Raw genomic sequence first — 23,280 nt, forward strand, 5'->3', positions numbered from 1 at the left:
TGAATGCTGAGTTTGGGCAATGCACTTTACTTATGGATCGGAAAGATGTAAATGTAAATAGGTTATTTTTCTTCCTCCTTGACCTGTGGAATACTATAGTAAATCACTGCAGAGAAGGTGCTGGTCTGTAATGGAGAGTGGGCTACTGGAAGTGTCCCTGCATTGGACAAAAAGATAGTAAGAAAGATCTTCTGTGTGAATAGTTTTTCCTCCTGGACTGACTGAAATATAGGCTTTGTTAGCCAAGCCCAATTAGTGTATTTACTGACCAGTACATGACAATTTTCTTTGTATAATAATTTAGTCTGGTTTAGAGTTAATCTTGCATTACAGACCTTCATCTTTTTCTTCTAAAAATGACTTGAAAAGCCTAGGTTGTTCTGTTGCATCCCAGAAAATAAAGTGGTTTTCGTTGCTGTTGTTTATTTAGGACACGGTTCCTGTACTTTCTCCACAAATGTGTCCTTAATTGAGCTTTGGATATTGTGTATACAGTAGATGTCTAAGGCTGTGTTATATTTCCTTATATTGTGCATATCTCCATTTGACAAGTAAGGGGGCTAAAAAAAAAACCCAAAAACTACAGGGGACCTCAAAAACTGGTACATGAGCTTTGCTAATCCCTGTTAGTGAATGGGGTTTGGACTACTGGTGATTAAGCTAAAATTAAAGTGTTGATTCAAAATATTCTGAAATGTTATTATGGCTAACGTAGATCTTGAATTATCTCAAAATATTAAGATTTTCAGAAATGCATAATTAAATTCTTAAGAAAGAATACTTAAGAATACTTAATTTAATTTCAGAAGGCTTTCAAAATGAGCAAATTACAATGTCATTTTTTTTCCTGTTTTTAAGGAGGTCCAAAGGTAGCCTGACTGCTTGCTCCTTCCCCCAGTTTTTTAAATTACCTGCATTTGTTGTTTACACTCCTAGGAAGTTTTCTTGTCCTGGTTAAACTGCTTTTGAATAGTGATGTAGTGATAGCGACAAAGCTGACAGGACTGGTAAGGCACGTTCCTCACAGTTAACATTAATAAACTTCCAAATACTGATTTCTTATATTTTTGATACTATATGTTGAACTGAGAGAACTTCAAATATATGCTGACTGAGCATTAAAATGACAGTGTACTTCCCATAGGCAGCATCTCAAACCATCTTCATTGTATCTTTTGTGTTCTAGCTAGGCAGTTAATTATGTAGATGTGTCAGCTGCAGATACATATCTTGTAAACGATGGTGGGTTTTCTATTTTATTTTATTTTTTTGTGGAGCGTATTTGACTACTGTGTATTGACTTCTAGGAATTAGAGATGCTGGGAGGCTGTGGGACAGAACTGCCCCCAACAGTCTCAAAAGTCACTTCCATAAATGAGGTAAATAAATCACTCTTTGATTCATCCGTAATTGTAAGCTTCTGAGAAGCAACCAGTGATTTGTCTTAGTTGCTCTTGTCTTAGGCTTCTTGTATTCCTTTTCTTATGCTACTAGTTAGTTTTACTGGCCTGGAGTAGAACTTCTTAGAACTTCATTTACTTAGTGTGCTATTAGGAGTTAAAATAAGGAGGGGGGAAGGAAGTGAAGCTGCCCAGCTAGAAGTGGTTGCTCCTGGGTCTGATCATTATATATTACAAAGCATGCTGTTGCATAGTTAGGATGGGTACTCTGCCAAATGAGAGCAAGAGGAATTTAGAGAGTTTGATAGGTTTTTTTTTGTTTTAAATATTGAACATTTCTTTCTGACAGTCTTCACTGTGTCAGCTATGTATTCCGTCTCAGCCCTGTCAGTACCAGCTTCTACCAAAAAGAAGATAAAGTCAAGAAGAGAAGTCCTTTGTCAAAGACTGAGACACTAGGTGTACGGGATACGTTACTATTTTAAATGCTTAGTCATTCATGCCATAGGCCTTTCTGAGTAGACTCTTGCTGTCCATGTCTGTTGCTCAGATCTGTTAAATGTCACCTGAGAGAGCAGGAAAAATTTCTTCTCCTCCCCTCAAGCCCTTTTAGCTATGGATGGCTGAAGTAAAGACCACTTCAAAGAGAAAGCATGGCTTTTATTTTCTTACTGAGCTCTGCAGTGGTAGCAGGCAGTAGCCCTAATTTTCCCATTTCAATTAAATGTTATGACTATGCCTGGTACTCTTCATACTTGGACGTATCAGGAACATCTCTTGTAAAAATGCTGGAATTGCAGTAGCTTAAAATTGGTGTTGTGGAAATAGGATCATTCCCCATGCACATTAACTCGAAGGCAGAAAACACATGTGACTCACATCCCTTATCTTCAGCTCTAACTCCTTTCAGGAGTGCTTAGATAAGATTAAAAGAAGCAGACTTCCTTCCAAACATCTCCCACTTTTTCACCTGAAGAAATTTGCTGAGAAAGGAGCAGAGTCAGCTGCCAGCATGTCACAATGCAGATTGAAATTCAAGGAAAACAGGGCTCATTTCTGCAAATGTGCATGTGAAACTGAGCTCTTTTTCTGATGTTGCAATCAAGTTGACAAAAAAAAGTTTCTATTAACTCCTTTTTGTCATTCATTTTCAGTGAATAATAGTGTAGAACAAATATTAACTCCAAAATCTGAAAGGATTCTGACAGGCAGTTTAAATAAACTAAAACTAAATTCAGCAAACGATTTGAGCTGCAAAGATAGGCAGTCTGAAAATGTAAATGCTGACATTGCCCACAGAACTTTACCCCTCGATCTCCTGCAAGTGTATTTTCTTTTTCATCTTGGGGAATCAGATCTCTGCTTTCTTTGGCAGATAGAGAAATGCAAACATAAAGATGAAAATGACATTAAAACTAACTTAAAAAGGAATATTCAATAAACTTAACAGGTAAAGCCACCTAACAAAGTATTTGGTGTAATCAAATTGTTTCCAATTGTTTGCATTTATTTTTGACCTCTCCATTCTGAGTGTAAATTTCAAACCAAGGAGTGAGTTGCACAACAAGCTGCAACAAGAGTGATAGAGTATGATGAAGTCCCTAAAAATACTGTTTTGTACAAAGGACTGAATATAGTCTACTGTCAACTTATCTTTTGCTTCAGCAGGAAAGCGTTCAAACAAGGTGTCAAAAATTTAACAAGTGAGTATTGTTGTAGGTTTTGAAACAACAGTCATAGATTCTGTTTAGGAATCTGGAATTTGTGTTACAGTATTTTTAGACTGAATGTGGTTGGAAGTATGCACAGATATTTTTCTTACTCACTTTCTCTTCCCAAATCATTAAAAATAAAACCAGAGTAGTCCCATGCTCTTTTCTATATGATTAACTGATATAATTGAACTCGTACATTAAGTTAACATCTTATCCTTCACAAGTACAGAATATATCAAGCGTAGTGAATGTTTTCAATAAAATTACATGTGTTCCATGTTCCTGGGTTGTCCCTAATGTGCATGGTAAAGGCTCCTTATGATTGTGTCTTGCCCTACAGCTGGGTGAAAGAATGCTGTGGAAAAGAGGCAGCAAAAGGAAGAAAAGGAAAATGGACTCTGACTTCTGTAGCCCCTCTAAATCTTCCTAATATCTTGTATGTCTGAGGCTAATTTTCTGCTAGTGATTTGAAACCAGAATTAAATAGAATCCCCACTGGATTTTTCCTGTTCTAGAAATGTTATATGCTCTTTAGAGACTTAAAGAAATTCTTTAATGTAGAACTAGCTTTGGAATCTTTGAAAGTAATAGCTAGAACTTAACTAGCTAGCAATTGGTGTGATAGAAAGGATGGGTTTATAACTCTGTATAAGTAGGTTACAAGAATCAGTTGATATATTACTGTGCATTTCTGGGCAGGAGATATAAACTTTAAATGCTTTCTAGAATCAGTGCAAATCCATACATGACAATCGAAGTATTTGCTCAGGTCTAGACTACTTAAAACTACTGGAAACACTGGTATTCAGTGCAGTTATTATTCAGCTGTTAGGGATAAAACAGCTATTAGAGTAGTTTTTCATGTTTATTTGATTGTAGCACCCAGAGGTCCTATTAGGATTAAGAGATAATTGGATGGGCAGTGTTTAAAAAAAAAAAAAGATTATGCACCAAGATGGTAAGTTTTAATGAAAAATACTGCTTGAAATAACCTTGTGTCTATATTTAGAAAAAAAATGTAAGATGAGCAGGGATGGTAGCAAATTCTGTAGCCTGAATTAGGAAATGATTCGTGGAAAGCTACCTTTCATTACAAGAAAAAAAAGTCATCTCCTTTCTTGAAGCATCTGATTGAGAACACGTAATGCAATTGTATCACTTCGGATGTGTTAGATGTGATAGCGGCATTATTTTTAGATTGAAGACCTATTTGATATCCTAGCATATGGAAAATTCAATATTCTTATCATTAACCATTAGCAGAATCTCAGGAAGAATGGGACTTTGCATAGCTTTTTCTTCAAATTTGACCTGATTATTATACTATTAAAGCCTAAAGGTCAAACTCAAATGGAAAGCTGCCCCCAGATCCTTTGTCTTTCACTGTCTTTAACTTGGGATGTGTGTGAGATGATGACAGGTGGCTTTAAAGTACCTTTTGCCCTTCCCTAATCCTGGTTTAGGGGGATTTAAACATCACAGACATAGTAAGTAGTCAGCAAACTGTTCTATCTCGTACCTAGTTGCCCAGTGATCACTAGGAGCTAGCAAAATACAGGAACTGTGTTGTTTTAGCTTCATCTCTTTCTGGTATGCACTCCTGTGGTCTGGAGTAGAATCTGCTCTGATGACCCTAGTCTATATTCAGTTTCTATGAGGTTTTTATAGTGGTAAGTTAGTTCAAACCAGCTACTTCATAGTTGTTAACCTGATCTTTTATCTTGTATTCCAACTCTATCAATGTGTGAGTTCACATAAGAAGTATGCTGTACTATAAAAAGAGTAATAAAAACTACTTGCAGTTATTGATTACATTCTTCTTGTTTGCAGAACTGTTTGCTGTCTCTTGTAACCTTATCTTTAAAGAAGAAAATTAGTGTCTGCAATGAGAAATAAGGAAAACAAGAAGGGGAGGGAAGGGAGTGAAAGGAAATGGCAATTTAAAAGAATGTGATCCATACTGGAATAATTGAGGATACAGCAGCAGAAATAGAGAAGAATGGGATGTTCATTAAGAAAATGTTAAATGGTTCTTGGTGTTAAAGCTCTACAAGTAACATTTGGTCTTAATGTTCTTTCACCAAAAAGACCTGTGAGTAGAAATAGAAGGATGCTGTCAATAAGAGGTTATATAATTTCTTAATTTATGTTTGCATTATTGATTGTAGTCAATGCTTGAGTAATTGAAATGGCTATAATCTGATGGATTGGAAATTGGAAAAGTTGGATGATAGAAAAACATGAGAAAAGTTTCATGTATCTTGATTGTGTCATAAGTTTTATTGAAGCTCACTTACATGAATTAACAGATAAAAAAGCTTCTCTAAAGCTAATATTTTACAAGATACATGATACTTGACCAAGCCCAAGCAAGATAGAATTGACAGTGATTACTGGCAGCAAGATGCATAAGGGAATAGATATGACTAGCTCATATTACAGGGATGGTGACTGTTTATTGTTGAGGATGTAAATGTTTGTCTGGAATCTTCACTAGGTATCATGCTGGAAAGAGAGAGAGAGATCTCTATTTCTGCTGAAAATGTAAACATGAGTCAGCAAAGGTTCTCTTTGTTTTCATCATGTAGGATCATATCATCATGTCTGTAGGATGATGACAGCTTTTAAAATAACACCTTTACCTTTGATACACGTACTCTTGCTCTTCATTATGTTCAAGAGGTAACAAGCCTTGAAGACTGTTCAGAAACAACAGCTAATAACATTTCGGGAGACTGTCTGGGAAGTTGATGAAAAAACTGTTTACAAACTACAGTGACTTTATGCTTGTATCTAAACCAACTAGGTATCTAGTTTCAAAAATCATACTTTTTTTTGTCTCCTTTTGAAAAAATACCTTATTTTCTTCCAGCAGTTGATGGCTTTGGGGAGCTGGTTGTTGCTGATTAATCTTAGCTGACTACTGAACTTTGGAGCTTTCCCTTGTTGGTATAATAGACCCAGAGTTTAATCTTATGTCCTCCCCCCATTTTTTTTTAATCCAGGAAAAAAAAAAAAACGCTCATGGAAATAATATGAATGTTTTGAGAATTGAAATCATTGTTAGCAGTGTGTTCCTGATCACCCATCAGCTCTTCGTAGGTATATGGAAATGGTAATTTACCAGAGCTACTGAATCCTCTCTTTTTTTCTTTTCCACTGTGCAATAATTAACTGGTTATCCAGCTTCATAATTCAAAGGTCTAAGATTTGATGCTTGTTCTCTTAATTATTTCTGGAGTTTTGAGTACAACTCTTCTATATGAATAAAACATTACTTTCAGGTCAATATAAGGTTTCAGGCTCATGGCCTTCCAATTAATGAAACAACACTTCTTCTGTACCTAATCAGCCACAAAGGATTATGGGGACCTAGGGCACTTTCATTAGTATCTCTTAAAGTGCCTGACACAAAGTGATATAGCTTCAGTTTTTCTGGGAAGTTGAAATGTTAAACAGTCATTCCTAAGGAACGAAAGGAGTTTTTAATGTCCGGGTGAATATAGTATGAAACCTGCCATTTCTGTGAATGTGACTTATAATAGCTGTGACTTACGATGAGATTTAAGGACAACTGTTTATCTTAAAACAAACCAACAAAAACAAAAAAGGACCTTCCATACTGCTGAAGACAATAGTAATTACAATGGATAGATTGCATAGCTCTGTTTGTAAACATTTTTTTCTTCAAACTCAAAGTAGTGTTACAGTAGAAATGTAAGCACGAGTAAAGAATGTGTTCCAGTTTCTTGACTCTGCCTTTCACCTTATGGTGTAGTGCAGCTGCACTAGAAACTCAAGTGTTACAGATCTAAAATTCCTTAAGCTAACCACCAGAGGAGTAATTTAGTGGTTTTAAGATCATATTCTTGTTGATCGCTCCATCTTCAAAACAGTAGGAGGTACCCCTTACTGCGATGGGGTCTTTGCAAGACTCCTATTGAAGAAAATATCTTAAGTTCTGGAACTGTGGATTATACAATAATAACTTCTGTATGCAAGAATAGGTGCTGAGAAGGAGGAGGAATTCAGTTAGATATCCTGCAAAATACAAAGCACACCATTACGCTGTTCTTGATGGTAAACTTTCACCTCAATTCTCATTCTGTGAAGTGGCTATAAAAATAACATTGCATGCTCTTTTGCTGGTAGCTTAAGTGACTCTAGCTTCTCCAGACATGGAATTGCCTACTTTCACCTGGCTAATAAGGTACAGGCTGATGAGATGTTCATGTGTATAGTGAAGTCAGTTTGAGTGTTGTGTTCCTTACTAGCATTTGCAGCCTGTTCCTGCATTTGTGGAACTGTGCTGTAAAGCAGGCACAGCAGCCCCTCTCTCTTGAGGACCTAAATAACTGCAGGGACAAAAGGGATGATGAGTTGTAGTGCTGCAGCTCAGAAGGATGGTGGATAAAGAAGGAAGTGTGAACTTCTCAAGGCAGTTACCTGCTTACCAAAGTCTGCTCATTGAACTGTTCTGTATCATATTCCCGTGAACAAGTACCCCAAGGAGAAGAGTGAGGTTTGTTTGTTTTAAACTATTGTAATCCTTTTTACCTTACGCATTCATGAGTTTGGTCTCTTGTCAAAGCACTTTTGCAGGTTGGCTGAATCAGGTACTATTTTCAAAGCAAGAGGCTTGGGTAGAGTTCTTTAGCAGTCAGCTAAGAATGGCTAAAAATATAGTAATTATCTTGAGTTAATGTTTACTTTGTTTTTCCATTTTATATTACAAAAAATATTCATACTGTAAATACCTCAATATACAGCTCAATGGTTGGTATACACAGGGTGTTGCAGGGCAGCTGTGTTTTGGTCATTCACTGACTGTCTTTGTTTTCGGTAAGACTCTTTCATCAGCCTACTGATGTCATCTTTTTCAGCAAGCACAAAACTTTCTCACAAAATTCATGGAGTAGTACTATATTTTCTGCTTTTTCATTAAGTAGGAAGTGCTTAGTCTCTATCTGTCTGAAATATGTATCAAAACTATAAAAGTCTGTCACCTGCAATCTCCTCTACTGCTAAACCATGTTCTCTCTTGCTCAGTGTTGTTGGTTTTTTCTTTGATTCTTTTCCTTGGTTCCCCTGGGATCTCTGGAGCATTTGATCCTGGCTATTGGAAAAACATCACATAACAATTCTTAGCATGTGAGAAACCCATTTTTGAAGTTCATCCTGAACATCCCTGAACTCTTTGATTAATAGGGATGTATGGCAAAGAAAATAGGTAACTTAAGATATTGGCACAAAGTAGGTACTGTTGCCTATTTGGTAATTAAGTTATGACACCAGCTCTGTGGGAAATGACAAAAGTAATTTGGGAGACATTCTAGCTTGGATGCTACATTAGTGAACAGTAATCTTACCTCTTATTAGGTCTACTCTGTTGCCTATTCTAGCATCACATCTTCATTTACTTACACCATTTGCTGAGGTGGATGTTGTACAGTTTTATCCTCTTTTGTACAACATATTTTTCTCTGAGAAGACAACTGTTTTTCTTCTGGATTTTTCTAGTTCTCATCTGTAAAATGACTGAAACATTCACCTAGTTTTACATCGGGAAACTGAGGCTCAGAAAAGTTCTGTTTAAACATATCATTTGATTTTTGAGTATCTCAGTTAAGACATCAAAGACTCAGTTTCAGTGTACTTTGTATATGATAAAAGCACAGTTCCCGTCAATTTTGTTTACAGCAGTGAGTGCTTCCTGTTCTGCGGGACAGGACTAGGTGTCTCAAACCAGAAATGAATGCTTCAGAAGCTTAAGTGACTTATTATACAGAAAGGCTGTTGTCTGGGTGGAACTAGAGTAACGTTCTCTAGTGTGGTAAACTTCTTTCCTTTCTTGTTTCATTTGCTGTAAGTATTTATATTTCTGTAATACAGGGGATAGTATACTTCCTTCACTACTTTGTCTTCATCAATGAGTATACCTGCTGGTATATTGGATGAGGTAGCATCCTATGGAAAACAGCAGGTCTGGGCTTCAGAAATGAGAATGCTTTGGCTCTTATTTTGAAAGATGTGCCATGCATTTCTCTCCTTCATGGAGAGAAATACATGGAAGTGGATAGCATCATACAGAAAACCTAAATTAACATGGGAAAGACTAATATTTCTATTGTTTCATACAGTGAAACCCATGGTAGATGCTCATTGAGTCATTATATTCTACCATATGAGAGCTCTTGGGATGTTCACTTGTGGTTTTCCAATGCTGCCTAGACTTGGCTGTAAGAATGAAGTCTGTTTTCTGGGAAAATATCAAGAAGACAAGGATTCCAGTCTTGAGTTTTCTCAGCATAGCTCAGTTTGCTCTCATAAAAGGTCTTCAGAGTTATTCCATATTACCCTACTTCCCTTGTGAGTATCCCAGTAAGTTTTTAGAATGTAAGTTATTTGGAAATGCCTCTTCACTCCTTGTTCTTTCTAAGGTACAAATTCTGTGTTGCTGCTTTGCAGGGCCGAGATGTTGCTGAATGGTCAGTGAACTTCAGCAGAAGTAAGGAGCTCTGTTTCTTAGAGACAAAGTGCCAAAGAAGCCTGCTTGCAATATGACAGGTACCAAGAGCTTTGATAACTAGAGCTATAGCCAGGGGGAATGCATACCTATCCTTGTTTTGTGACTGTCTCCAGGGCTCAGGGACTTGCAGCTTGAACCAAACAGTGCCAACCAAGGGGGGGCGGGGTGGCGGCTGAAGGACAGGATTGGGAGTATTTAATCTTTGTTTTCTTCCACATTTCAGGTAAAGAAACCCTCTCATCTCTATACTGTTACTGTTAAAATCCTTCACAGGCCCAATACTGCAGAGTAAAAACAAAAAACAAAACCAAAAAACCCCCACCAAAAACAAAACAACAACAACAAAACAAAAATCCAACAAAAACAAGCAAACAGGGCTGTTTGGTTGCTGATGTTGTGAATATCTTTGCTAGTCTCACTTGTTCAGTGGCCATTTCCAAAAAGGTGCATGGTTTCTGCGAGCTTTTTTCTGTTCCAGGGTGCAATAATATAATTCCAGATTGAAAGAGAACTTGTAATGTGTTACTAACCAGGAGACCCTGAGAACTTCTCTCCACAGCACTAGCTGCACTGAGCTATCCTGACTTAATGGGTTCTGTTCTGGCCTGATTCACATCCCCTGGGTTGAATGTTTTTTTTGCATTCATGTAGACTGTATATCCACCTTTGATCCAGTGTGTTTGTCTTCTGGAAATCTGTGCTTTAGTGATTAATATGCGTTAGATACTTGAGAACAATGTCAAGAAAGGCCCTCTTTTTATTACTTCACACTTAGGTGGTTTGATTTATTTTTGTCTTTTAAAAAAAAGTTTTGAGAAAAATACCTCCCAGGCAAGTAAGTGCCATTAGTTTAGGTATTGTGAAATGTGACGTAGCTTATATCAGAAACTCAGTGAACTCAAGGGCTGTTTTCTGCTGTTGTGTTAAATGAATGTGACACTTTAAATTATATAGCAGCAAAGATGGATGAAATCTGAACTATGAACTTGCTGCTGTTGGGTTGTTATGCTATTACCTGGGTAGAGATCGAGTGATTTTTAGTTTAGATTTGTATGATTTTTCATACCAGTATTCTGAGCATGGCTACAGGTAGCCTTGTTTTAGTATGATTAAACAATAATAATGAAGTAGCTCGTCGTACTAAAGGCATGTGATTTCATGATGAAACTTGCATGTGAAATTCAAAACACTGTGACATAAAATGTTTTCTATTTGGAAAAACTTAGGTTTATTCAAGGACACATTGGCTACAAGATTACCAAATGCCAGTGGCACTTACATTACCCAATAAAGCCCTGGATAATGCACGAGGCAGATCTGAGCCTCTGTAAACTGTCCTGAGAAGTTGAGAACAGACGAGAAATTTGTCTGACCTGCTGCTTCTTTGAGTGAATCTCTCCCCTCCTCCTTTAGCCATCAGCTTTGTGTCTTTATCTAGTCATACATCAACCGTGGTGTTTTTGTCTACTTGTTAAGAACTGGATGAGCTTGGGTACTGCAAATTAGAACTGAACTTTGGTCAGAAATCAGGCCTTTCAATTTTTAACTTGAGTGCTTAGCATGCACCTTTCCATGCGTAAGCAACATGGCTGTTTGCTCTAAATTATAATGTTAAGAGCTCTTTCAATTGCTTGCTTACAGCACAGACTAGGCAAACAAACACTTCCCAAACTATATTTTGAATTAAACCCAGAGTTCAGTAAATTACTGCATTTCTGCTTTTCTCCCTCTAACCCTGTAGCAGATGTAATATGCATCTTAAACCTCAAATAATGCATTAGAAAACCCTAGGTCTAGCTCAGTCAGAAAGTGTTCGACTGACAGTCAACAGGAAGATAAGAGGGAGAGCTGCAGTAGGTCGGTACAGTTTTGGATGTAGTTACAGGAAACAGTGTGTTTCATCTTGCAGCTCAGCTCTCCTAAAATGTATCTCCTAAAATGACGGTGTCCAGAAGAATAGGGTCCCTTTGGTTGGGGGGTAAGGTTAAGTGAGAGAAGAAAATTTTCTATTAAGTAAACTGAAAACAACATGATCCTGTGCTGGCTCCTTAGTGACTCTCATTCTTCTCCAGTAAAGTAACTGGGTAACTTCTATTTGAGTGTTAGGAATAATGGTGAGGAGGGCTGACCCACGGTCTCAGTATAGGGCTTGCCCTCACTGTTTGTGGTGCCTCCATTCGTTCCCGTTTAAGAATAACTCTTTCCCCCAGCCCTCTGGGAAATGGTCATGTGTAGCACTCGTAAAGGCAAAGGAGGCAGGAGCGTGCTTTCTGTGTGCCAGCTGTGTGAAACAGGTGCCTCCCAAACCTTGCATCCAGCCACCCAAGAAGCAGTGACCAAGGGTTCACGTAGCTCCCAGTCTGCGGTTGCCGCTCTCAGGCCCTGTCTGTGCACTGCTGGGATGTGAGCAGCTTTAAACCGTTCCCCTTCTAATTAAGAACGGTGTCGGTGTGTTGGCTTTTCAGGTACTCATCTGTACTGAGCGGATCTGCCCGTGCCCCTTCGAGGATCCCTTCCGTCCCTCCCCACCAGCGTTGTTGGGGGATTAAAGCGGCGGCGGCCCCATACACAAACGCAGCTGGTTCCGTTTGGTCAGCCTGAGCCTTGCTGTGAAACCACGACAAGAATTCCAGTAAGTTGGCAACACTGAAACACAAAGAAAACAACAATAGGAAAAGTCCTTCCGTGCAGAAAGGAATGTTTCAAGCGCTGTTCTCCTACGGTGAAAGGAGAGCGGGTGGGAGGGAGGAGGGAGATTTGAAGAGGGCAGGTCCCCTCCCCCGGCAGCTCTGGATCTTGTGATGGAGAGATCTTATCCTCTCTTTGTGATTCAGAGGTGCCAGGAAGCTAATTGAATATTCTGATCTGCCCCCCAGTGTTTCTTGTGGCTTGACCCCGGTGCTGTGTCGTACCACTACACCAAACAGCCCCGAACCTGCATAAATCACAACCTCGCAAATGCCCACACTCCACATCTTCCCCCCCTTCCCCCCCCGCCCCGCTTCCTTTTCTAGCCCGATAGATAGAAAACCTTAGGAAAGGGTTAGGAGGATTGGCGTCCTGCGGGACATAGAGAAAAATCTGTCTGCCAATAAATAACAACGTGTTCCTTTGCAACTTTTGCAAGTGTAATGCAGGTCTCCCCACCCCAATTACACTGAAATTACAGTCCAAAGCAAAAAAAAAAAAAAAAAGTTTGGTTCTAAATATCACTTTTTAAATATCACTTAGAATTCTGTTGCTAGCAAGCACCCATTGTAATGAGTGCGATGTGAAACAAACAGAAGCAATATAGAGAACTTATAAGGGTGGTATCGTTACAATTCATCTGCAAGAATTCATTCTTGCAAGACAAACAGACCCATCTCCCTCCCACCGTGCTTATGCACAGCGGTCTCTTTTTCACACACGTCTGTGTGAACGTGCATAGCAAGGAGCAGCTGGGCATATCTCAATTTTCTATACTGAAGCCTACTCCGGACCGGCATCAAACAAAGTAATTCAACTTCACTTAGTTTATCCATAACATTTCTCAACTTGTGCAGAAAGCATTCCAAACGCCTGCCCTTTTCCCAGGCCCGTGTTCTATCCTGAAGCATCTGGGCATCTGTATCTTTCCCTGTGCTCCTCTGTACTGCTCCAGCTTCGTTTGTAGGTATATGATTCCTGCAACAGCAGCAATAAAACACAGGCAGGCGCCTCGTGTGTGCTGTAGTTAGAACCGGAGGAAGGTGCCCAGCTGGCGTCTTCAGCATTCTCAGCCAAAGTACTTTACCAACTTGGTTATATCTCCTAAGAAAGAGAAGTAATATTGTTTGTGCTTTTCCTTTTGCAATGCTTGGGTGAGGAACGATAACAACCAAATTATAAGCGTTATCCCTTGCATTTGCTAACGGGGTATTTCCATGTTGTCAGATACGCTTCCCTCGTTCGGAGCGTGCGGTTGGGCCGCTAAAAGCAGGGGCACGCGCCGCTTGCAGACGGTCGCTGCCGCGCTCTGCCCCAAGGCGCCGCGCTGCGGGCTGGGACACGGCGCCCGCTGCCCCGCGGAGGGAGGGGCGGGCAGTGCGGCCACGGGGCCCGCTCCGCGCCTCATTCTCTCATGCTAGTTCCGGGGCCGCGGGGTATAAAGAGCTTTATGCAATGTCTGGAGGGTGGGAGTTTATAGAGAACGCGATGTCTCAACAGGGGAGCGCGCCTTTCTTCTGTAACTAGCGGGATTGGAAAAAGGTCCCGAGTTCTCTGTGCGGAGCGGCACCCGAAGCGGAGCGGCCGGCCCGGAGGGAGCTGGAGCATCCCAGCCCAGATGGGAACTCGGCAGCAGACGGGTGGAAAAGCAGCAACTGCCTGCGGAGTGCTCCTGTTGCTCGCTGCGTGCATCCTGCGGGGCAGTTGCCAAGGTAAGCGCTGCTCCCGCTGCCCGGGCGGCTGCGAGGACAGCCCAGCGGGGGCAGCGGAGCCGGTGCGGGGTAGCAGGGAGCTGCCTGTGCCCAGAGCCGTGTGTTGGGAGTTCGCTCTGCCTTAAAAGAGCCGCCAACCCACATCAGCTCTTCACTTTCCCTTGTCTTAGTACCAAGTTATCCCGGGATGGCTTTTCTGCTTTGTACAAACTTTTCTCGGGCTGTGCGGGGCGGCAGCGCGCTGCTGGGCGCGGAGGGGCCGCTTCGGCCGTGCAGCACCGCGTGCCCGGGGTGCGAGTACCCGTTCTGGCTCTGGGCGAGATGAAGCCCGACACAACCTCACAGAGCCTTCCCGTTTTGTTCCGTGCGGCCCCTGATCCCTTCTCGTCAGCGAAGCGCGTGTTCTGCGGCACGGTGCGCCCCGTGCCCGGGAGCGCCTTCCGGAGCCGTGCCGAGCGCCGGTGTCGGCGGGCAGCGGGTCCCGCACGTAGCCCGAGGCGGCCGTGCCTTGCGGTTCCTCGCGGGGGGCGGCCCCGCCGGTGCCGGTCACAGCTCGCGGCCGGGCGGCGGAGCGCCGCGGCTGGGCTTTAGCGTTGCTAGGCGACCGGCGGCATGTGACTGGGCGCGGGCCGGCGCTCGGAGCTGGCGGGACCGGGCCGGACGCGCTCTCCCGGCTGCGACGGGGTGAGGGGCCGCAGCGCGCCCCTGGGCCCGGCTGTGGGGCCGGGAGCCGCCGGCTGTGGGTGTTGGTGCGCTGCGTGTGCGCCCAAATGGTTAATCTGCTTGCCTCGCTCAACTCTTAGCTTAAGCTCCTTAGACAGAATCAAGCAAGTAATTATGCAGCAACTGCTGCTAGCAGTTCCCTCTTAGGAGCTGCGAAAGAGGAGATGGCTAATGTGCAGCAGGAGCCCTGCAAAGGCCCTAGCAGGGAGGTCACACTGGGCGGCCAGCTAATCCCGTGTGCTACTGCACGCTGGGTGCAATGGGGGCTGCGGCGCTGACCTCAAAGTTGTGTTTCCTTGCTCCTCATCCACTTCTAGCCGATCGGGACGTGCCCTGCAAAAGGTGTGATGATGGGAGAGGAGCGCGGGGTCTGGAACATGAATCCGCAGGCAGGAGAAACAGAATATTCCTGATTCCTCCCCACAACGCCTATTAAGGAAGTAAAATAAATAACTGTATAAATGAGGCTGTCCAGTATTAGTAGGAGCATAAGTGATCTTAATAAAACGTCTGGATGGTAGTCCTGGCCACATGATGGTTGTTCTTGTAAAGCATTTGATATCCTTAAGCTGAGTTCCTTGAATCCTGAGATCATGTCAGACTCTGATTTTAAAAAAAATTAAGATAATTTTGAAACCAAATTGAGACTCAAAAGGAAACTGGGGAAAATTATATTATCATGTCTAATCCTCAGTATTTTTAAAATATGCTCCCAATAACGTTTCTGAAGGCTTGAGGTTGGCAGTACCTGAGTGTTCCCAGTATGTGCTGGATGTTTCTAGAACGAGCTTCACATGCACACTTGCTCAGATGATAATATCACAGTTCTTCCCCAGTTCATTGAATTCTGGATTTACTAGACCTCAACATAGCACTTAAAAGCTGAATAAAAATACCGCCCCGTATACGGCAGGTCATACAGCGCCTGGTTCTGTGGGCCTCTTTAGGCCTTGTTGCCCCTTAGGTAGCTTTTGTCACCAAATGTTGCAGCTGGAATCTGAAGAACTAACGGGCTAACTCCAAGGAGGGTCACAGGACTGATGTTAATGTTTGTTTTGAGGAATCTGGAAGGCCTTCACGCTCATAGCCACAGACCCCAGACGCAGGATGGTTGTTGCACTCTCAGCAGCTTTGCAGAGGGCACATGAGCTCACTAGGGCAACTTCTCAGGCGAACAATGAGTTCTTTAATCTTTCTGCAAAGCATACCAGGTCTGTACGTTCATGCAGTGCTCCACGTACTGTCTGTTATCGGCCTCACCTTATCTAACGTGGAAGGCCTGCTGGACTTCTGTTGAGGGGAGGATTTAGTACCTGAAAGTGGTTAAAGATTTCTGTGTTTCTAATGGTTTGGGGCCAGTGGAGCTGTTTGCTTCTTTATAACATCATTCATATAGATGAAAATCACATACAAATCATTCATAAGAACCCAGCTTTCTTTATAAAAAGAACCCTATTCTCTAGATCTAAAATATTAAGAGCATTCTTTCTAAATTTACTATATATATTATCTCTGGAGCTCATGTGTGTTTAAGTTAATTATACTTCCTTTTTTTTTTTTTTTTAGTGTACCTTAGGTCTTGATGAACTATTTCAACACAGATGATGTAAATCAATAATTAAATATTTTAACTTTGGTGCTGTTTCTTGTCATCAATGCTGTTAAATTAGTGCATGTTGCAAAACAGTACCAGCCTTTTTTTTTTTCTTTCCCAGAATTACACATACTTGCACTGAAACTTTGCCTTTGCTGTAATTTATTGCAAAGTACTAATTTGCTTTTGTGAGGCCAGGCCTTCACTGTACTGTGGAGTTTACAACATCTAAACTGCGGTTTGCTACTCAACACTCCTCTTCTCTGCTTTTGAGGGATCTTTTTGTTTCTTCAGCACGCTTTGTGTGTGGAGGACAGATTCACGTTGCTGTGAATCATATGAAATAAATGATTTCTTAACCAGGCTACATTTTCCTGCAGGTAATCATAGTATTGGTGTAAACTTACAGATTCTTGGAAACGTAGCGGGAAACCTAAGTGTTCCTATTGGTGGTCTTTCTTATTACATACATGGCTAGTTTTTTAATTTTTTACGTTCTATATTGAGCTAACAGCCCAGAAGATCACAGCTAGGTTGACTTCCAAGATGTATTTTTGCTCCTTTTTTTCAGTAATTCATAGTCTCCTGACACTTTTAAAAATTTTCTGTTGTAATCAAGTCCAGAATACAATTTTAAAAAACTTTTTTTTTTTTTAAAGAAAGCCAGTTATCTGTATTCTAGGTATCTTGCCAAATGTGAGTTGCACAGCTTTGCCATTACATGAAGTTAGCGCATCACATTTGATTTACATCTTAAATCTCCAGTGAGAAATCGTTGGTTTAAATACAGCTCAGACCACTGTGACTTAAAATTTGTTGCTGTTAAAAGATCTTCATTTGTCTATGGGAATGAAGACCTATTTTAAGACCGAATCTGTATGGTGTGATATCAATCACAAAGAATGGCTGCATGAAGTGAGGCCAATGATGCATAGAATAGATATAGTAAATCCAAGTAGAGAGAAGGATAGCTTGGAGAAACATGCTTTTCCATCAAGTACTGTAAGAATTCAATCTCCAAATTAATAATTCGGTATGTTTACAGACACTATCTTGATTCAAATCTGTTTGATGTCTGTAAGATGATGTATAATGACATTGCTGTAGGCGACAGGCTGGAGCCAGTGTGGGTACATCGTTGTATGGCACAGTGTATGTTTCTGTGACAGAACAGCTTGTCTGTGAGAGTATGTCCCTTCCAAGACCCACTGTTAGAAGACCTTGAACGAGGCTTTCCTCAGGGACTAAGAATTTGGGAGTAATGGGGAGGAAGAAAGGATGGCAAAGAAAATGACTGTGCCAATGCAAACCTTATGTGCAGTTTAATAGGTATTATAAATGACCTCTGGGTTGCAGCATTCATCGTATTCCTGCACTAGGGTTATTTTTTTCGTTTCTCTTGGCGATGCACTTGCAAAAAATCAGGAAGCAAACTTGGTGTCTGTCTAGTTTCTGTCTAGTTCTGAACTTACTTTTTCCTGAGGGCTGAAAATTTGAAAGTGCATCTTGGTAAAACATATTGTAATCTTCTGGCATTTTAATTAATGAGTCGTAGTTGTGTGCACTGACAGTCTTTCTTTTTCTTTCTTTTTTTTTTTTTTGTAAGGCTCTTTTTAATAAGTAGCCTTCTTTTAATACATATCTTGACTTTTCTTAATAATTTACTCTTTCTGTATACTGTTCAGCAAAGCATAGCAGGAATTTGCTAAGTAATCAGCAAAAGTGAAGAACGGGACAACCCCCAAAATTTTAGTTAAAAATTGAAGGCAGTAATAGGATGACACTTGGTTAGATTTCGGTTCTATGCCAAATGCTAGAGTTACAGTAAATAATTAAGCTACAGAAGTGGAGACATAGAGGCAGAGCATCTAAGGAGATTTTAGCTAAGATAAACGTGTGATGCATGCGTTGCTTCAATTTCCCTGTAAGACAAACCAAAATCTTCTTTCATATATTGAGCTGATTGGAAATTTGAGCAATGAAATCCCACTTTAATCCAGATTTACTTTCCATGTGTTTTGCAGGAAATGAGCAAAGATTCATTTGGGGGAAAGGTAGAATGCAATTTAATTTAAGCTTATTAATTTTCTTTTTGGGCTTCCTGGATTGATATGAAATCAGTAAGAGTATTTGGAGCTTTTCCCCCTTGCCTTCCTGCAGTGTAGGTTATTGTCATATCAAAGTACAATGATGTTTGCTTTTAACTTTTCAATATTTAGTATGTAAACTGGGGGTTCATTTTTCAAGACTTCCCTTAATACTCATATTCTTAATTAAGCAGTAATCAGACATTATAGCAATGGGGAGTGTTGGATTAAATACAATTCAGTCTTCCTCCAAAACTTGTTCTGAGACCTTGTGAAAACATTTCAGGTGGGCAGATACCATGACGCTCTGAATCTTCCTGTGCAATCACATTTTTTTTTAAGCAGGAGTGCTTGTTTCTCCTAATTTAGAGTTTTGTTTGATAATTAGTGATGTCATATAGCACTTTGGTGGATGTGAAGGTGTCACTGATGAAAAACGTTAAAGGTATCTTCTAATTAATGATCTACAGATTGACATGTATATAAAGAGAAGTTGATGTTTTTATGCTAGATTAGGTCACTGTGGTTAATTAGCTACAATAATCAGATAATTTGTTGGTGTGTTTTTAATAGTTTACACTGAGTGTGGCAAATAAAAGTCAACTTCTTTACAAATCACTTCGAAGTGCTTCTGCATATAATTTAATAACTGTACTTTCTTCATAAAATATCCTAAACTGTTTTAGATGAGGTGAGGGCTCTTCTCAGTCAAGCCAGTGCAGCTCCATTGATTTCAAAGAAAATACCCCTGAGTTGTACTTATCTTCATGATGGAAAATAGGATTCAGTGAAGAGTAAACATCTCTTTTAATAGCTTATTATTGCTTGAGATCCACTTTGAAATCTACTTTCTTATGGTAATGTTCTTTTAACTGTTGTTGGTTTTTTGTTTGTTTGTTTTTTTTTTTGTTCCCTCAACTCAGCACATTTTTAGAACAGTTGAAGAAAATGAAGTTTAATGAGTAAGCATAGAAATGTTTAATGGAATGGATTTCCTCCAGCAGGTTCTATAAGCTTTTACTGTTGGTTTTGAGCCTTTTAATGTTTTCTTTGTTGTGCAATGCTTGAAGTGGATTAGAGATCTAAGGATCACTGTTACAAAGTTTGCTGGGTATTTAATAACATGGCATAAAAGAGTTAACTGAAATTATTCTTCCTTTATGCTCTGTTATATTTTAGGCTTCTAATATGAACAAATTGTTTTGCACTCCAGAAGTCAGATCTTCAGCAGAAGACACTGTAAATCAGCACTGTTTTTGTCCAATTATTTTCTCATGCAAGCAGGTCATGATGCCACATGCTGTTGTGTAGAGTTCAAGAAAGTGAGTCCATTGTAACAGGGACTTCTGTGGCTGATGACTGCAGCCTCATGCTTTTGTAGAACAAGGTGATGGATGGGGTTTTTAGTTAAGTTCTGTGGCATCTTTATTAAAAACAAAGATATGTAGTACTCAAGATATCCCAGGAATTGCTATATTCACATTTACAGTCTAGGTGATGGGTTTCATCTTCGGAAACCATTATGCACTCAGATAAGCATACCGAAGGGTTTGATTTGGTTTAGTGTAGTTTGAAGGAGTATAGGGTTTGCAGAATTGAAGTGCCTGCCTGGATAGATAGTCCTCCACAGGCCTGCCCAGAAGCAGGAAGTTGGCTGCGAACTTCACATCAATCACCAGTAGTGGGATGCCCCACTTAGGGGTATCTAGGCCCCCTCGTAGCATGTCGCCTAGGGGTATGGTTTTACAGAGCTGATGAGCCAATTTAACAGCTACTATTGCTGCTGGGAGGAAGACTGTTCTTCTCCCTCTTGCAATGACATGTTCCTGTGTTACTGCTTGTGTTTTGGCTTATTTTGTTAGTACTGCTTCTTATCAGACTTTCATGTACAAATCTGATGGAAAACTAAACCAGGTCTGGTGAATTGGGTACTTTCTTGATGGCTTAGTGAATTAGGACAATGCAGAGAAAGGTCTGGTAGTCACTAGAGGCTGGAAAAGCAAGTGAACCTCAGCACTGAGTGGGAGAAGGAGTGGTTTTGGAAAGGGGGAAAAAAAGAAACCCTTTGTCTATGGTAGTGAGTCAGTGGATTGGCTCAGTTGGCCATGCAATCACTGCTTAATGCTGCTGTAAGGATATTTAGGAAATGGTTGGCTAGCAGGCTAGTTAGAAGAATGGTCCCATCAGGGCTATAATAGTTAGCATTGCTGGAAACTCTTTTGTAAAGTTGTCTAGTGTAAACAGATGGCTTGACTTGAATGGGACTGCTCACGTGTTCACTTTTGAGCAAGATTGTAGGGCTGTTCTAAACCTGTAGTACAATAAATGAGTTGGACGATAACCAAGTGCTTGGAATGCTGCAGCAATTTTATTGGCCTAGCTGAATTAATAAAACCTGATTTTTACTACTGAGAGATATAGCAGGTTTCTAAACCATTTCACTTGAAACAAATGAACTGTAGTTGGTGTCTGAAACTAGCAACTGTTTGTGGTGTCTTCCATACCTGTACAAGAGCTGTTCTGTTAGCTTTGCAGTTTTTCTCTTCTGTGTATGAATGAAGTCAGCCACAGAATGCACTTTAAAGCCTGATGTCTCTGACAGGAAGTAAATTTTAGTTTCTAATATTCTGTACACGTACCAAAGTATTAAAATTCCTTTTGTTACCTCTGCAGTATGTGAAAGATATTTAGTAGTGTAACTGAACTGAGCCTGCTTAGTTAATAATCTGAGCCTTGACAAATTGTTGTTGGCTGAACCAAGAGGGTGATCTGAATAGTCTCAGACATAGCTCAATCATGCTGTCGCCTTGCTGGGGCCGGATCGCCATCTGCCTCGCTGGGAGCTTTGCCTGAGCAAAGGATGCAGCAATGACAGCCAGGCTTCTTTGGCAAATGCAGTAGAAGTGGTGGTGTTTCATGAGGTTTGTATTGTAATTGCAGACAATTGGAAAAAATGGCAGTTTAACAGTGAAAATATAGAAATGATATTAATAGTCGTAATTATTTTTGCAGTTTTGAACTTCTAACAAGCCAGCTGCAGAAGGCACTTTAAAATGATTCTTAGGGTACAAATATTAAAAAAAAAAACAAAAAACAAAACTTTAAAACAGAACTTAAAATAGATTAGAAATATGAGCGGCTCTTCAGTTTGTTTGAGGAAAAAAGAAACTAAAAGACAAATAGTGAAATTTAGTGAAGTAATAACTAAGAGTGAAGTAAAAGCTCTGATCTTGCTGAAGACTTTATTCATACCAAGATCTTATTACCTGATAGATAACAGATACCATTCTTCCCTGTTTCTTGTTTGGTTTCCTGAATAAAAATGTTTTAGCAGTGAAGAGCTCTCTTTTCAGATGTGCAGTACTTTCTAACTTGTTGGCCCACTCAGCTTCCCTCAAGTTTTTCTCACAGAGCTGAGAATTCTCAGGCACTTAAATCCCAAGAAATTTCATGAGGTAGCAGGGAGGGGGGGAGAGACACCCCCAGTTATTGCCCCACTGAGGAAAAATCTCAGTCATCATATGTTCTTCATAGAGATGCTGACGTTTTGGCCAGCAATATACCTGGTGTGGTTGGGGCCCTCTTCCTAGCAGGCATTTGGAAAGACTTGATGGGAGCTACTGCTATGAGGAAGGGATTATGATTTAAAGGTTGCAAAAGTGTATGCAAACTCAGAGGGCTGTAGCACTTCTATGAAGAAAGGCTGAGAGAGCTGGGATTGTTCAGCCTTGTGAATAGGAGGCACCAGGAAGACCTTAGGGTGTCCATCCAATACCTTCAGGGGTCCTATGGAAAAGCTGGAGAGGAGCCCTTCTTCAGAAGACTGTAGTGAGAGGACAAGGGGGAATGACTTTAAACTAAAAGAGGGGTGATTTAGATTAGATACTAGGAGGAAATCTGTTACTCAGAGGGCAGTGAGGCCCTGGCACAGCTGCCCAGAGGATCTGTGGGTGCCCCATCCCTGGAGGTGCTCAAGGCCAGGTTGGGTGGGGCTGTGGGCAGCCTGAGCAGGTGGGGGCAACCAGCCTGCAGCAGGGGGTGGGACTGGGTGGGCTGCAAGGTCCCTTCCAACCACAGCCATTCTGTGATTCTGTGTCGTGTTCTGCTACCACTGTGAAACTTGAGAGAGAGGTGATACCTTTTCTGCTATTTGTGATTACATGTGATAGGATAAATTTATTGTGTTAATCTGCTTTTGATGAACTCAAGGATTTTGACTCTGTACTTTGAGATATTCATTAGTATTACTGTTCTGGTGAAAATATTTTTATAAAAAAAATAAATTATACCACATTTAAAACTGATAATTTAATTATTGTCACTGATTTTTCAAGTCTATTAAGGTGAAATTGCATTCTGTGTGAGTATTTTGGACAACGTAAGTCCTCTAATTCAGATGGTACTTCTTGAAAACAAAATTCCATGAGAAAAGGAGCTTGATTGGGAGTGACCAGCTGTAACTGTTAGCTGCCTGCTGAAGTTGCATTGCTTCAGAATGAGGGAGAAACATAGCAATTGCCAGTGCATCAGAAGCAGTCTTTGTAGTTGTCCTTGACAGCGGTAAGCAGCATTAGAACGTCTGTGCACAATAGATGCTTGTAGCGTACCGTGTATCTATTCTGCACAGACATTTCCATTCTTCTGTTTTTCTGAAAATATTCTCACATATTTAGTCTTCAGCAAATCACAATGACTATTTCTCGTGTTCAAAATGATGATTGGGTACCCTGTGAAGCTGTGGGACTCAGATTAACGTGTCTTTTTTATCCAAGAGACTCAATCGGTAGGATGGTATTACGTCAATTGTGAAGCAGTTTATTAAGAATATGGGT

The 23,280-nt window shown here is 40.5% G+C and overlaps 1 protein-coding gene and 2 long non-coding RNA genes across 12 annotated transcripts in view; 2 read left to right on the plus strand and 1 right to left on the minus strand.

The window, feature by feature from the left end:
• The window catches only part of LOC121113401, a 48,909-nt gene extending 39,346 nt beyond the window's left edge, over positions 1–9,563 (plus strand). Inside the window, exon 12 of the long non-coding RNA XR_005861692.2 lies at positions 1,308–9,563. This is a non-coding gene — a long non-coding RNA (uncharacterized LOC121113401). The remainder of the gene's footprint in view (positions 1–1,307) is intronic.
• Positions 9,564–10,853: 1,290 nt separating this feature from the next.
• On the minus strand, positions 10,854–14,605 carry LOC121111329. The gene is made up of 2 exons (XR_006939913.1): positions 14,383–14,605; positions 10,854–13,436 (listed from the first exon to the last, which is right to left on the minus strand). It is a non-coding gene; the product is annotated as an uncharacterized LOC121111329 (long non-coding RNA).
• LRP2 (LDL receptor related protein 2) overlaps positions 13,797–23,280 on the plus strand; it is a 108,287-nt gene continuing 98,803 nt past the window's right edge. For all 10 annotated transcript variants that reach the window (XM_040704155.2, XM_040704157.2, XM_040704156.2 and 7 more), the window contains exon 1: positions 13,797–14,044. In XM_040704155.2, coding sequence (XP_040560089.1) covers positions 13,951–14,044 — 94 coding nt within the window. In that variant the 5' untranslated portion in view covers positions 13,797–13,950. The remainder of the gene's footprint in view (positions 14,045–23,280) is intronic.

The sequence above is a fragment of the Gallus gallus genome, chromosome 7 (assembly GCF_016699485.2).
Source record: "Gallus gallus isolate bGalGal1 chromosome 7, bGalGal1.mat.broiler.GRCg7b, whole genome shotgun sequence".
NCBI lineage: Eukaryota > Metazoa > Chordata > Aves > Galliformes > Phasianidae > Gallus > Gallus gallus.